The following is a 14027-nucleotide window of genomic DNA, read 5'->3' as shown; positions in this document are numbered from 1 at the left end:
GGAGGAGGCTGCAGATTAAATAGGCTGCTCAAAGTAAGATTTACTGAGAAGCCACTTGCTCAAGGACTGGAAGGAAGTGGGGAAACTAGCCATGGGGATATCTGGAGGAAGAATGTTTAAGGCAGAGGGAACAGCTAAGACAGGGGCCCTGAAGCAAGAACATGCCCAGTAAGTTCAGGGAATAGCAAGGACGCATGTGGCTAGAGCAGAGGAAAGTAGCCGGAGATGAGATAAGGGAGGTAACAAGGGGAAAAGTCTACTGTGTAGACTGTGGTTTATATTTTGGAGATAGCCAACAGATTCCCTGATGGACTAAGTAGGGAGGATGAGAAAAAGAAAGGAGGAAACAAGGACAACTGTTCTGTCCAAGGTTTTTGGCTGAGCAACTAGCACTGCTATCAACTGGGATAGAGGAGAACAGTTTAGGGGAAAAGATCAGAAGTTGGATGTATGAATCTGAAACTCAGGAGAGAAGGCTGGGCTGGATGGAATCATATGATTTATCATACAATAAGTTTTAAGGTATGCAACAGTACCCCTATTTTCCTTAGGAAGACACTGAGGCTTAGAAGTGGTAATCTGACTAGTTAGTGAATGCCAGGAATCAGGATTCAAACTCACTTCTGCCAGAATCCACTACTTGAGCTACCGACACTGTACCCTGCTATCTTGGGATGGCGGGGGGGGGGTCCTCAATTAAACACTGACTCTTATTAACCTGTTACTGCTATCACAGGCAGCTTTTGAGTTAGGGAACCTCAAATATGAGTGGTAAGCAGGTTTTTGGCAGCCAGTTTACTAGGCCCATCTGCCATACAGGCATGGAGAGAAAAACAATAGCAAGAAAGAAGCCAGGAAGCAGAGGAGGGAGCCCTTTAGAGATCTGCTGAAGCACTGCAATGTTCTATAATTTTGCAAACACTGAGAAACCACAGATTCCACAGGAAATGGTGGGATAGCTTGTTTTGAGAAAAGTCTAAGCTGTCAGAGAAAAGTCTAAGAAGAAGCAGAGTAAAAAACAATTGCTCTTTGTATAATGGCAGAGACAACAAACTGAACAAATGTCAGTCACAACATTCTTAATGGGAATCACATAAACTGATGAGTCAAATCACTACCACTACATTTAATAGGAATAAAAAAAAGTCTAAACACCTTATTTTGTCCTACAAGGGCCATGTGACCTGGCCCATATTCCAGTCCCCCACACCTTCATAATGCTCCAACTACACTGGCTTTCATCCTGGTTCTCAACTATACAACCTCGCTCTCGTCTCAGTGTCTTGGCACTTGCTACTTCTTGTATGGAATTCTCCTCTCCTAGACCTTGTATGGCTTTATTTAGGTCTCAGTGCAAATGTCATCTTCTCTGACCACTTAATCCAAAATAGACTCACTTTACATTCTAATCTAAAACTCCACAGTACTCATCTCTATCTGAAAATCTATAAGGAACTTGAGAGCAGCGACTTTCCCTTGTAAATCTAAGACCCACAACAGTGCCTGGTACGTGATAGTCAGTAAATACTGAGTGACTGACCCCTGGAAAACTAAACTTGAAAATGAAAGAAAGCAAAGTTAAAAAACAATACAAAATAAAAAACTCCTGAAGTGCGCAATGTAAGAATATCCAAATACTCACTGAATCACCATCATCTTTTTTAGAATCTCTCTTCAATGGCTCATTCATATCTTCTTGACTACGGAAGCTGAAATTCTGAATTGCTTCAGTGACACCTCTAAGAGAGCTATAAATATCTTCAGAGTTCATATTTTCTGTGTCATAGTCAAATGCACTATGAAAAAGACAGTAATTCATTTCTCTTTGTAGTTTTAAAATACAAACTTATCTGAGGAGATTACACAGGATATTTATAAAGACAGGATTAGAAAATGATATGCTCTAAAGCATAATTAGCAGAACAAAACCTGACAGCTACAAATGGCTAAAGTACATGTCCCCTTTTTTGCTCACTAAGGGCAGCTTACAGTGCCTCTAGAATGCATAGTCCTTAACAGCTGGTTTGTCTTTTCACCTTCAAAAATGTTCTAACCAGGGGTCAGCAAATTATGGCCCTGATACCTAAGAGTTTTTTTAAAATTTTTAAAAACTTAAGAAAAAAAATCAAAACAATAACATTTCACAGCACATGAAAATTATATAAAATTCAAATTTCAGTGTCCATAAATAAAATTGTTTTGGAGCATAGCAATGCTTATTTATTTAGCTATTGTCTATGGCTATGTTCACAGAGTTGAGCAGAGGTGATCAAGACTGCATGGCCTGCAAAGCCTACAGTATTGATCACATGTCCCTGTACAGATAGTTTACTAAGTCCTGTGATTAAGTCACAATAATGGTACTGCTTAAATTGGGGATAAATGTATTTTACACAAATCTGTAAGAATGCCAAGAATTTTTAACAGTGAACATAACTGTCATTGATGTGAATTCTATAATCAGATTCTAAAACTGAACTGAGGCCGGAATTTAGCCATCAGAATTGTCACATATGTGTAATGTGGAAAAAACAGACTAAATTATAAATTTGCAATATTTTTTGCAATAAAATGAAGCATCTTATAATTGTAATGAATATAACAAAATATGTTATGATAGATGGCTAATAACAAAAATCAACCTGAAAAGTACAAATATGGACTAGTAGACAAATTTTTTTAAAAGGCCACGATAGGGAAAAATGTTAGTCCCTTAATGACTTAAGAACTTTATCTGAAATACAGCCCAGCCTGAATTGCACAAGTGTGTAAAAATTTCATACATCTTACATTTTGTATTAATGATCAATCTCACAGTCACATTTCTCCTAAGAATACATACTGCCAAATTATATTTAACCCTTCCCTAGTTTTTCTTTATTTTTTTGTTTTTGTTTATAAGCTTATTTTTTTTTTCTATTCTTAGAAGTGGTTGGCAAACATTAGCTCTAAATATCCATCATTACAATGTTACCTCATCATTTATACTAATAAAACTGAAAGACATAATTTGCAATTAATGGATTTATACAGTATATCTGAGAAACACAACTATGCTATTTAATGCAATGAACAGTCACTTCTAAAAGTTGTGTCTGTAAGTTTTTTTGTCACTGATAAAAAAAAAAATTCCATATCCTGTACATTATTATCATCTAAAGGGTTAGTTTTAGAATAAACTTAAATTTTTTTGAATTTGCTAAGTTTCTATGTATCTAAGACCTTTCAAGTCAAGTAGAACTATCAACTGAAATTATATTAATGTCTGTTTTTCTAAGAATGGGAACTTGCAAATGCAAACCATGACAGAAAATAATCCTTTTATTACCTTGGAGATAAAGTACTCTGTGATGTATTGGTAGGAGAAGTAAGAGGACTGGACCAGTTGGCTGGTGACCGTGGCGTTGGTCTTGTCAAAGGACTCCCCATGGAACCCTGATGGACGGAGTCAAGTAAACATTAACACATGACAGGAAGTTCAACATAACGGCTCTTCAGGAAGTCATACGATCGAGAAGTGGAACAACATGAAAGAGCCATATTTATAGGTCAATATTTTAAATATTTCTATATCTCTGTGGGGGAAAACTTTCTTCTCATTCAGAAATCTAGCTCTTTAAGTCTTTTTTGCTCTCCCTACCCATTTCTTGCTTTCAAATAGTACAGCATCTTTTTCTCAGAGATTAAATAAGATCCCAAATTAACGATTTTAAATTAGCTTTCTGTCTCTGAGCCAATTGCCTTCCTTCAACCATTACTATTGCTCAAATTTTATTCATTCTTGAGAGGTTGATTTGCAAACGATTTTTACAAAGACACCAAAGAAGTAAAATCTGGTCATGTTAGTAACTTGCCTACCTCTTAAGATACAACGAAACAATCCTTTCTTCTTTTAAAAAGGTAATTGATCTTGGTACCGAGAATTGTTCCCAGATTGTCTTCCCTACACTGACCTTAAGTGCATCCACTTTCTCCTTTATCCATTACCAAAGGTACAGGTACATTATGTAAATGATTATATACTAGTTAGATACATGTAATGATAATGTTCATTTACTCAGACCTTACTTCTCCAAAACAACATCCTGTATAATTCAAGCACCTATGGACTGACAAGCCTCTAATTATTAAAGGTGAACACAGCCTTAACACTATCCTCTTTGGGCCTTATTTATTATCCCTGGAATAAATCATCTTTTCTGGCCCTCAAATAAGGACTGGTTCATCTAAGAGCATGTCCTAATTCTAATGGCTTGCAAAGGTGACAGCCTCATCTAAGTTCTGTTACATTTCGCTGCCCTTGCTCATACCCTGGCCACCATTCACCACTGCCCTAATGTATACCAAGTTATAATATAAACGATTCTGTTCTTTCCAGGACAAAATTTAATTCTGCTCAGGAAATACTGCCCAATGCAGATGCAAAAATTATACACTAGAGTCAAAGTTTACTTCATGTAAAAGAAAGCAATTATTGTTAACCAACCATCACATTATACAATAGCCAATAAAACAACTGAAAAATACCTGGGTTCCATTGCCAGTGTTTCGAAGGTGATTATGAAGAAGCTTGGTAGCACCATCCTGAAAAGTTTTTGGTAAAGCTCCTAATAACATTGTAAACTCTGGGGTATTGAGTTCAAATAAGGAAATCAGGACTGACTGCGCTGCCTAGAAAACAAAGACATAAAAGGAGTAGACAAATGTATTTTGGTTACTCAAAGGAGACCACATTCTTCACTTGATATTTCTGTTCAATAGTGAAAGGCCATCTTTCCCAGGGGAAAAGAAGAAGATGCTTTCATATGCTTTCAAATTTCTTTGTTGAAAGAAAAAAAATTGACCTTTTATTTTTTGAAGGTAAGAATAGAATACGAAAAGCATAACAAATATGACCTAACAATCAATGGCAAAAGTCAACCATATAGTTCTTAGGTTTACTCTATCAATATACATTACTAATTCAGTTTTCCTAATAAATGATTACAAGAAAAAAGATGGGTGGAAATAAAAAAGTACATCCGTAAGCTATACAAAGCCCATCCAGAGCAACTTAGCACTTTACCTTTCATTTTCTCAATATATGCTTCTTAAATTAAGTAGCCATATGTAGTCTTCTCTCAAAGCACCTAATCTTAACAAATCTATAATTCAAAGCTAAAACTAGTCTAATGTTGTGGAAATTGGAACAAAACAAAGGTATTCAGATCAGTTAAGAAAATATAAAGCTCTTTTCTCCTTTTAAAGTAACCAACTGAGTTAATAAAAGCCAAACTGAAATTCAGATTTCATAGAAACTTAACTGAGAGGAGAGAGAAGTGCATATAGTTCATGATCGTGACTTGTATCCAAATGTGTACGTCGTGTTCTGGACCTTTCTGATCCCACTCTGAAAACCTGAGTGTTTGTTGTCTATGGCATCTAAGACACAGGAGGGGGATGGCTAAAGCATGTTACACTGGAGCAATGGTACAATACACAACATAGCCTTCAAAGATGATGTTGCTCTAAACATGAAGAGACTGGGAGAGGACTATATATATTGCTGAAGAAAAAATTATAAAACAGCTATAACACAAGCCCATTTTGTTAAAAACACCAACATAGTATATATTGTGTGGGTTTGTGCTCTGACATGTTAATGGTGCTTAAATAAAGCTATTTACACTTTGCAACAAAACTTTATGATCCTGTGTCTTTTTTGGAACCAAAACATTGAAAAAAATCTCAAATCAATTTGAGCAAATGAATTAATGATTGTTAACATATACTTTATTGCATCTAAAGTTTATTTTGGTGTATGAGATTCAGCTTTATTTTCCTTCTAGAGACAGAGACCACTTGTTCCCAAAGCAATGAGTATATTCTTTCCTCATGACTTGAAGTGACACTCTTATCACAAACTAATCTTCTCCATAAACCTAAGTTTCTCAGGATCCTCCATTATAGTCCATTGATCTAGGTGTCTATTTCTGCAGGTTTAAACTGCATGATTTAAGATGTAATAGCTTTAGTGTATTTTGATGAAGTCCTTCATTTGTTAGTTCTAATGTCACATTGACTTTACTAGCTACATTTATTTAAAAATAATTTTTAAGTCTTTAAATAAAAGTAACACACACTTATGGATTTTTTAAAAACCAAACTTTTTTAGAAAAGGTTTTATAATTCTCAATTCCCCTGTTCAGTTCTCCATAGGGTTCCCTTTTGTAATGCCTGCTTTTTCTGATTCTTAGGCATTCATGGGCTCATATAATTATTTCTTGATCTGTCAGCTAGAGACATTTTTCAGTGATTTCCTACTACAATAGATGAAAACTTAGGTTCCTTTCCGTATCAGCCCTCTAACCTATTTTCCCTTACACAACACAGCAATGGTCCATTTTTGTCATGTTAGCCAGCATAATATTTAAAAACATAAATCAGATCATACCATTCCCTTACTTAAAACATGCCAATGGTTTCTATAGTCACATCAGTATTCTTGTCCTTGGAATATTCCCCAATTCTCAGTTTTGATGAAACTCAATTTATCTATTTTTCCTTTTGTTGTTTGTGATCCTGGTTAAAATCCATTGTCAAATCCAAGGTCATGAAGATTAATCCCTGTTTTCTTTTAAGAGTTTTATAGGTTTAGCTTTTACATTTAAGTCTTTCATCATTTTCAATTAATTTTTGTATACGGTGTGAAGTAAAGGTTCAACTTCATTTTTTTACATGTGGCTATTTAGTTGTCCCAGCACAATCTGTTGAAAGGACTGTAATTTCCTTACTGAATGATCTCGGCACCTTTGCCGAAAATCAGCTGGCCATAGACACAGGTTTTTTCTGAACTCTCATTTCTGTTCCATTGTTCTTTATGTCTGTTCTTATGCCAGTACCACACTATCTTGGTTACTATTACTTTGTACTTGGTTTTGAAATCAGACAAGTGTAAAGCCTTCTTATTTTATTTCTTTTCCCCCAAGACTGTTTTGGCTATCATGGGTCCCTTGGAATTTCATTATGAATTTTGGAAACAGCTTGTCAACTTCTACAAAGCCAGCTGGGATTGTAGTAGGGATTACACTGAATCTGTAGTTCACTTTGGGGATTGCTGCCACCTTTGCAATACTGAGTCTTCTGATCCAAGAACACGGGATGTTTTTCCATTTATTTAAATCTTATTTAATTTCTTTCAAAATTATTTTATATTTTATACTTCCTTTGTTAAATTTATTCCTATTTTAATCTTTTCAATGTTACTACAAATGGAATTGTTTTCTTAATTTCATTTCTGGATTGTTGACTTCAAGAGTTTATAGATACAACAGATTTTTGTATACTTTGTTATACTGCAACCCTGCTGAATGTGTTTATTAGTTCTAATAGTTTTTCAGTGATTCTGAAGGATTTTCTATATATTAAATTGCTTGCAGATAGAAATGTATACAGTATACTGTCTAATTTCTACGGATTTGTGAGCTCCCCACATTTCTTTCTGTTATTGATTTCTAATTTCATTCCATTGTAGCCAAAGAACATAACCTGTATTTCTTTTAATCCTTTTATAAAAAAACGATTGAGGTTTGTTTCATAACCTAGCATATGGTTTATCTGGAGAATGTTTCATGTGCCCTTAGGAGAATGTATATTCTGCTGTTGTTGGGTGAAGAGTTCATCATTAGAAATAAAAGTCACAAAATTTATATTTTTATGTACTCTTCTACAGCAAATATCAAAGGGAATGATTCATCAAGGAAGAGAGTCAACAAAGCCAGACACAGGATGCAAGAAATGAATGATTAGGAGTGAAGAGAAGCCTCAGGAAGATGGTGAAGAGATCAGTGTCTAGAAAGGACTTCTCCAGAAAAATAATCTATGTTTTTGAGCATATGGAAAATTTTAGCAATAAGCATGTGGCAGGAATTGAAAATATTTACAAATACTTAAAAAAATTTTGGGAAAAAAACCAGGCAAATGAAAAATAAGGCAAATTACAGGACAAATTAAGCTTCTGTAAGGAGGCAGTAATAAACCACTTTGTATGGGAGTGAATACTTCCACAGTCAAAATTAAAGCTTTTCAATTGATTACCAACAACGGATTCATAAGTATTTTTAAGGTTATGAGGAAAGACATAGGAAAGGATGTGGGAATAGTATGGAAAAGTTAAGTCTTCATTTACAAAGATAGATAGATACATAATGGCTTTTTTTCCCAACAGATCAATAGATAATGCCTAAAATTAATAAATCAAGAAACAGCGCAAGCTCTCATTTGAAGTAATGCAATGGAAAAGATTTGAAATATTTAGAATGGTTATAAGATTAGAGGTTGGGAAGACTGTGGCAAGGACAGCTTTTTTCTTTCCTTTTTTTAAACTGAAGTATAGTCAGTTTACAGTGTTGTGTTAATTTCTGGTGTACAGCACAGTGATTCAGTTATGTATTTATATATTCGTTTTCATATTCTTTTTCATTATAGGTTATTATAAGATATTGAATATAGTTCCATGTAGGACAGCTATTCTTGATTCTAAGTTTGAAAATTATATTAATTGCATAAAATTGAAAATAATTTAAAAGAGAGGATTTTTTTAAAAAAAAGTCTTCATATCACCGGGTAAATAACTCAATGCTAACTGGTAATGTCCTGAAAATATTACCTCCTTTCACTGGCAATCCAAAATGACTGACTTGCTTTTCTAACTTATCTTCTAAACCTTAAATTAAAACCTACCTTCCGAACATCAGAACTTTTGGGTTCTGTTGTCCATGTGATGACCCGAGACACTGCCAGGCGAGTTTCACTGGAATTTACAAAATCTCCTGGATCCATCTGTTTGGCCAGAGTTTCTATGTATTTGAGGATAGCAACCTTCACCTGCAGAGGCAAACACACAACAACAGGGGACAATCAGCTGGTCACTGAGGGGCAAGGAGAACACTTTAGAAATAATTAGGTGATTTTTTTTTTTGACAAATACAAAATGGAAAAGCATCAACAAGAAAAGAGAAATTATATAAACACCTACCTAGTGGAGGTACAAGTATATGATAATGTAGATTTTTTTCACATATGGCAGAACTTTTAAGTTCCATTCCCTGGGTTTGAACAACGGCTGAAAACTCTCTTGGTAAGATTAGACACTTCACCTTGAGTCTGCCTTCAGAGCTTACAACTGACTTTTGTCTCAATTTTCCTGGGAACCAGCCTTTGTAAACTGAGTATAATATGGCTCTTGGTGAAATGCACCAACGTATTTTGGAAGTAAGGTGTTGTAAATCAAGTGGGTAATCAAGGTGGGCAGCACAGGTTTCCGGCAAATACACATTAAGACTCACATGATGAGATCAGGTTCCTTAAAAGGTCCATCAACTGCCAGAACTACCTCTCAAAAGAAATGCGACAAAAAAGTTTTATCCAAGTACCAGTGGAGAAGAGACAATACTTATTTGTATAAAAGAGTTATATGAATAGATGTGTGATAGACTGCAGGCTTCAAAACCAGCAGGAGGTGGGGCAAAGCACACATGCTTCTCTCTTAGACGCAGCCTTCTTTATCCTTAATGTGAGCTGCTGTTAAGTTATCTCACCTTCCGCAGGTGTGTTGTGGCAAAAAAAAGAAAAAAAAAAACAAAACACAGAAAAAAACAGAACCACTGTTTTTAAAGTCACATCTTCTTACATTCTAGGGTTTCTAAATAATGGTTCTCTAAGACTTTACCAGTGTACTCTAGAGATAGCACCTGGTACAGTGTATAATCCTTGGCTACAGCAGATGCTAAATACATATTAAATGTTGATTTGCTGACTTACAAAAAGGGAAGTTTAATTATATGATTAAATAGCAACTTCGAAAAAACACTGTAAAAGGTGAAAGTAATCAGGTTCTCTATGCTCTTTCCTCCCTTGTTATTGATCTTAAGATGTCATTCTTTTCACTCAGTCCAAATAAGGTCTCTGGGAAGTACTATGTCAAATTAATATACAGGAAGTAAGTTCTGATTCTTGTACATCTTCCCCTTTCTGCTTGCAGCTTTTTTTTTTTTTAAGATAGAAAGCATCAATTTACATTCTTCATTTCACAATAAATGAATTTTAAGAAGTAACTATAACTTTAAGAGATGCATTGGGAAAAAACAGGAGTTAACCTATCAGCCATCTTAAGTGAAATGTACAGGGGAGAGGGAAAGAGACATGGTTAATTCTGGAGTAACAAGTGCAACTAAATTACAGCAGCATGTGCCATTTTGGATTTCTGAAGCCACGCCACTTTCTATCAGTGTGATGAGCTGAAAGGTGACTACAGAAAATCAAAGAATGAACATTAATGTATTTTGTTTTCAATTTGCTACCATCAATAATTGAATAGATTTATCTGCACTGTATGAGATTCAGTTAGTGTAGTGTCTTGGCAATGTACACAGGCATGTAAAGTCTTAAAAGGGTTTCACAGAACAGATGTGTTTACTATGCCATATATAGTTTACTATACTATAAGGCAAAATAACCATAATACACATATAATCATTTGAAAATTTACATTTTGGTAGGATATTCCATAAGGTTAATACATAGTCTGTACTTTTAATAACATAAACATGCATTCCTCTTAAGAGAGGAAAAATACAGTTCCTAAGGTGTGTATAACTCTACAGCATGTTTGTGAAACCCAGAAAAAGAAGTCAATAAAATTACATTTACTTTTTAAAACACTACTTACTCAAATAAAATCACTCTGTATTGCCAACCCCCTATTCTATTGCTTCCTTTCTGACATTTAGCCACATGATACTGTGAGAGATGTAAAATTTTATCTGAAAGATCCAGCACCTTTTCAAGAAAGAATTTTTAAAGATCTCATACTTAAGTTACTTGTGTTTTTTATAACTTGTTAAGTTTTTAATTCTTAATCCTGTCAACCATCTGAAATTTACTTTTATTTTCAGCATAAGGTATTACTTCTTGCTATCCTAAAACATCAATTTACGAGCTGAAGAGTGATTTTCCCCTACAGCTTTACATGTGTGTACACAGCATGTTATACAATATATGTATATATAATATAAAGCATAATATATAGTATAAAAGCCACATATACATATATGGCTTTTAGAGAAACAGTCTGATTCCAGTCTCCAGCATAACCTTTTCCAACAGGGAAGTTAGTTTTAATTGTCTGCTTCCCACGGTCTTTCTCTTCAGGCCCCTCTCAGCAACTTTAGTCTCTCCTTTAACTCACCTGTCACCCTTATTTCTTTTTTTTTCCTTTCTTTTTAATTTTTTATTTTTGTCACTCTTATTTCTTAAGCTAATGGTTTAGATCTCCATTTCCACTGGCCCATGAAAAATCTTTATATACACAGCACACTACATACACAGGTTTTCCACAGCACTTGAATACCTACCACCAGTACCCAAATCATAACCTTATCAAAGTTCACAGTTTATCATGTATTATAAATAATAATGATAAAAAATTATAAGTTTTTTGTTCCTAGAAATGCCTAGCACAACGGCTTAGACAAAGAATAAGTGCAAAAAAATTTATCAGTAATATCAAGTAAATTATTCTCCTTCTGCAGGTTACTTTTAAAAATTAAAACAGATGGAACCCTTGTCACAAACAGCTCTGAGAAAATAACATTATGTTGAGTATAAATCAACCCCAGTAAGAAACACAATTGTGATTTTAAGGCAAAATCATATTCAGAAACTTAAAGGAAAATCAATCCTAGGCAATAATGCTTGTGGAAATATATTTCATGCAGAAAAGAGCAGAATAATTCAAGGCCTGCAAATGCACATATGCTTGTTATTTCCCTGACTTTTAATCTCATTTAAGAAAACTCACTAAGAAACATCTTTAGTAAAGAATTCAGGGGCACATCTTTTATATTAAGTTATTTTTTAATGTTAAATTTAATAATTATTTTTAATTAAAAATTGGAATCTACCTAGTTTTCATAAAAATTAACTCAAAAATGTGTGCTAGTAACAATTGAAAAAGCTAACCCTGAATTTTATGCACATATCAGAAACATCACATTGCAAAAAGAAAAAAAAGTTACTGTTTTAGTTAAGGAGAACTGGAGAATCGCACTGAGATTAAACTTAAAAATTTCTGTTTACTAAATACATAGGCAAAACTGACATTTTGCCCCAAATAGCTATCTAAACCCCTAAACTTAAAAAAAAAAGTATTGGGAAATTACAAACATAAAATTAGATAAGACTGTATAGAGTAAGTCTGCACAACAGCTTAGGGTTAGATGGCCATACTGGCATTGCCTTCTAAATGTATAACCCCAGTAAGCTTCTCCAAAAGACAGTCCGGCATTGAATAACATTTGAAATCAAATCTGTGCATGCTTAACAGGCTTCCAAAGGTTAGTAGTTGAATATATAGATGCGTACAAACATTATCTGAAACACTGCAGAGTTTGTAAAGAGAGTTAAGAAAAGAAATAATGCAGATTAAAACAAAACCAAAAAACCTTGGAGCTCCAAAAAGAGTGAAGCTGGTCCCGAAGTGCTGGCTTGACTGTCTGAAAGTTTATAAAAACAAAATCCACTGATTGAAGAGCTTCTCATGTTAACAGAAATATAAATATCAACATAATTTTATAAATAAAACACTTCAATTCCTTACAAAGTCTTCAAAAAGACCTCAAATTTTACCTTCAAACTTGGTGTTTGGGTCTGATCAACTGTAAATCTCATTAGAATATTGAACTGAAGATCATTTGGAAAAGATTCTCTGAAATAAGAACACAGCAAAATAAAACAAAAACTAAGTCAGCAATTAAGCATTTAGCAAACCTAACAATAGATTATGCTTAATAACGTCAAAACATAATGTCATTCAAGAAGCATGCATGAAGTAGGATCTGTATGTGGTATAGTCTATGCGGTAAAGTATACACCGCAAGCTATTCCCAGGAGAATCTGAACGTTTATACCCTGCAGGGGGTTAAAAAGTGACGCTATAGCAAATAATGGTCTATTTTGTCTCAGCTATAGATTTAATCAGAAATGTATTCAGTAAAAACTTCAACATTATCAGAGATGTTTCCATACCTAATATGTGAATTCTAGACTCACCTCAACTTAGTAAATGGATATGTGAAATAAGTCACTTCAACAATCTACACAAGAAAGTAGAAATATATCATTGGTTCAAAATCTTCTGAAAAAAGAATGCATAATAAAACATTCTTTTCAAAGTTAGAAAATACTTTTACATTTACATTAGATTGAATAAAACCTTCAACTCTACTTTTTGAACATATTTTAGTTACAAAAATACCACCTTGAATTACTCAACCAATGTCAAAAAATTTTTATAGATGAAATGCAGTGTTTGAACTAAGGACCAACACAGCATTAAACAGACCATGTGAATGGGCATCATTAGCATTCACATGGAGCTCATGCAGTCTGCATGGTTTGAAAGAGCTCAGAAATCTGAACTTTTAACACAAAAACTGAATATTCTTGATTACTATTGGGTAAACTTGAAATATATGAAGAAAATCTTACCTGGTAACATCAAGGGCTTTCTGAACTTTTGCCTGAACAGACCCAAGCAAATCAGCACCCATTTTTTTTAGCAGTTGTGTCAACAGTACAAACAACCAATCCTGAAGATCATCTTTGTGGACTTGTATGAAGTCCACCAGAGTCTCCAAAAACATGCTGAACACCTACAGTGGATAAATGGGGAAGGGAAGAGAAAAAGGAGGAAATATTGACCTCTATGATCAATTCAAAACTGAAGTAGAAAGGAATACAGGAATCAGAGGCACAGCGATTGGCAGCCAAGCGGAAAAACAATCTCTCTTGCTTTTCATTGGACTCTGTGATACAAGAGTACATTTGAACTGTTATCCAACTTCTGCTGAAGTTCGACAATTAGCTATTCCATGCAGCATCACTTGGTAAAGAAACTTTGGCCATAATGGCTGGCACACCTAAGCCTGTCAATGATGCCACAGCTTAAAATGAAATCCATTTTATCTGAAATTTAGGGCAAGAAACTA

The 14027-nt window shown here is 34.3% G+C and overlaps 1 protein-coding gene across 45 annotated transcripts in view; it reads right to left on the bottom strand.

Annotated features, from left to right (window-relative positions):
- CLASP2 (cytoplasmic linker associated protein 2) overlaps positions 1-14027 on the bottom strand; it is a 153414-nt gene that overhangs the window by 15478 nt on the left and 123909 nt on the right. For 27 of the 45 annotated variants that reach the window (XM_032459324.1, XM_032459306.1, XM_032459304.1 and 24 more), the window contains 6 exons: positions 13528-13691; positions 12667-12745; positions 8722-8865; positions 4528-4671; positions 3329-3435; positions 1643-1796 (listed from right to left, as the gene is read on the bottom strand). In XM_032459324.1, the coding sequence (XP_032315215.1) occupies positions 1643-1796; positions 3329-3435; positions 4528-4671; positions 8722-8865; positions 12667-12745; positions 13528-13691 (792 nt within the window). Of the gene's footprint in view, positions 1-1642; positions 1797-3328; positions 3436-4527; positions 4672-8721; positions 8866-12482; positions 12534-12666; positions 12746-13527; positions 13692-14027 lie in introns of all 45 variants that reach the window. The other 18 variants (XM_032459297.1, XM_032459299.1, XM_032459328.1 and 15 more) reach the window with 1 other exon arrangement.

This window comes from Camelus ferus, chromosome 17 (assembly GCF_009834535.1).
Source record: "Camelus ferus isolate YT-003-E chromosome 17, BCGSAC_Cfer_1.0, whole genome shotgun sequence".
Classification (NCBI taxonomy): Eukaryota; Metazoa; Chordata; class Mammalia; order Artiodactyla; family Camelidae; genus Camelus; species Camelus ferus.
This window is presented reverse-complemented; position numbering and strand designations above follow the sequence as displayed.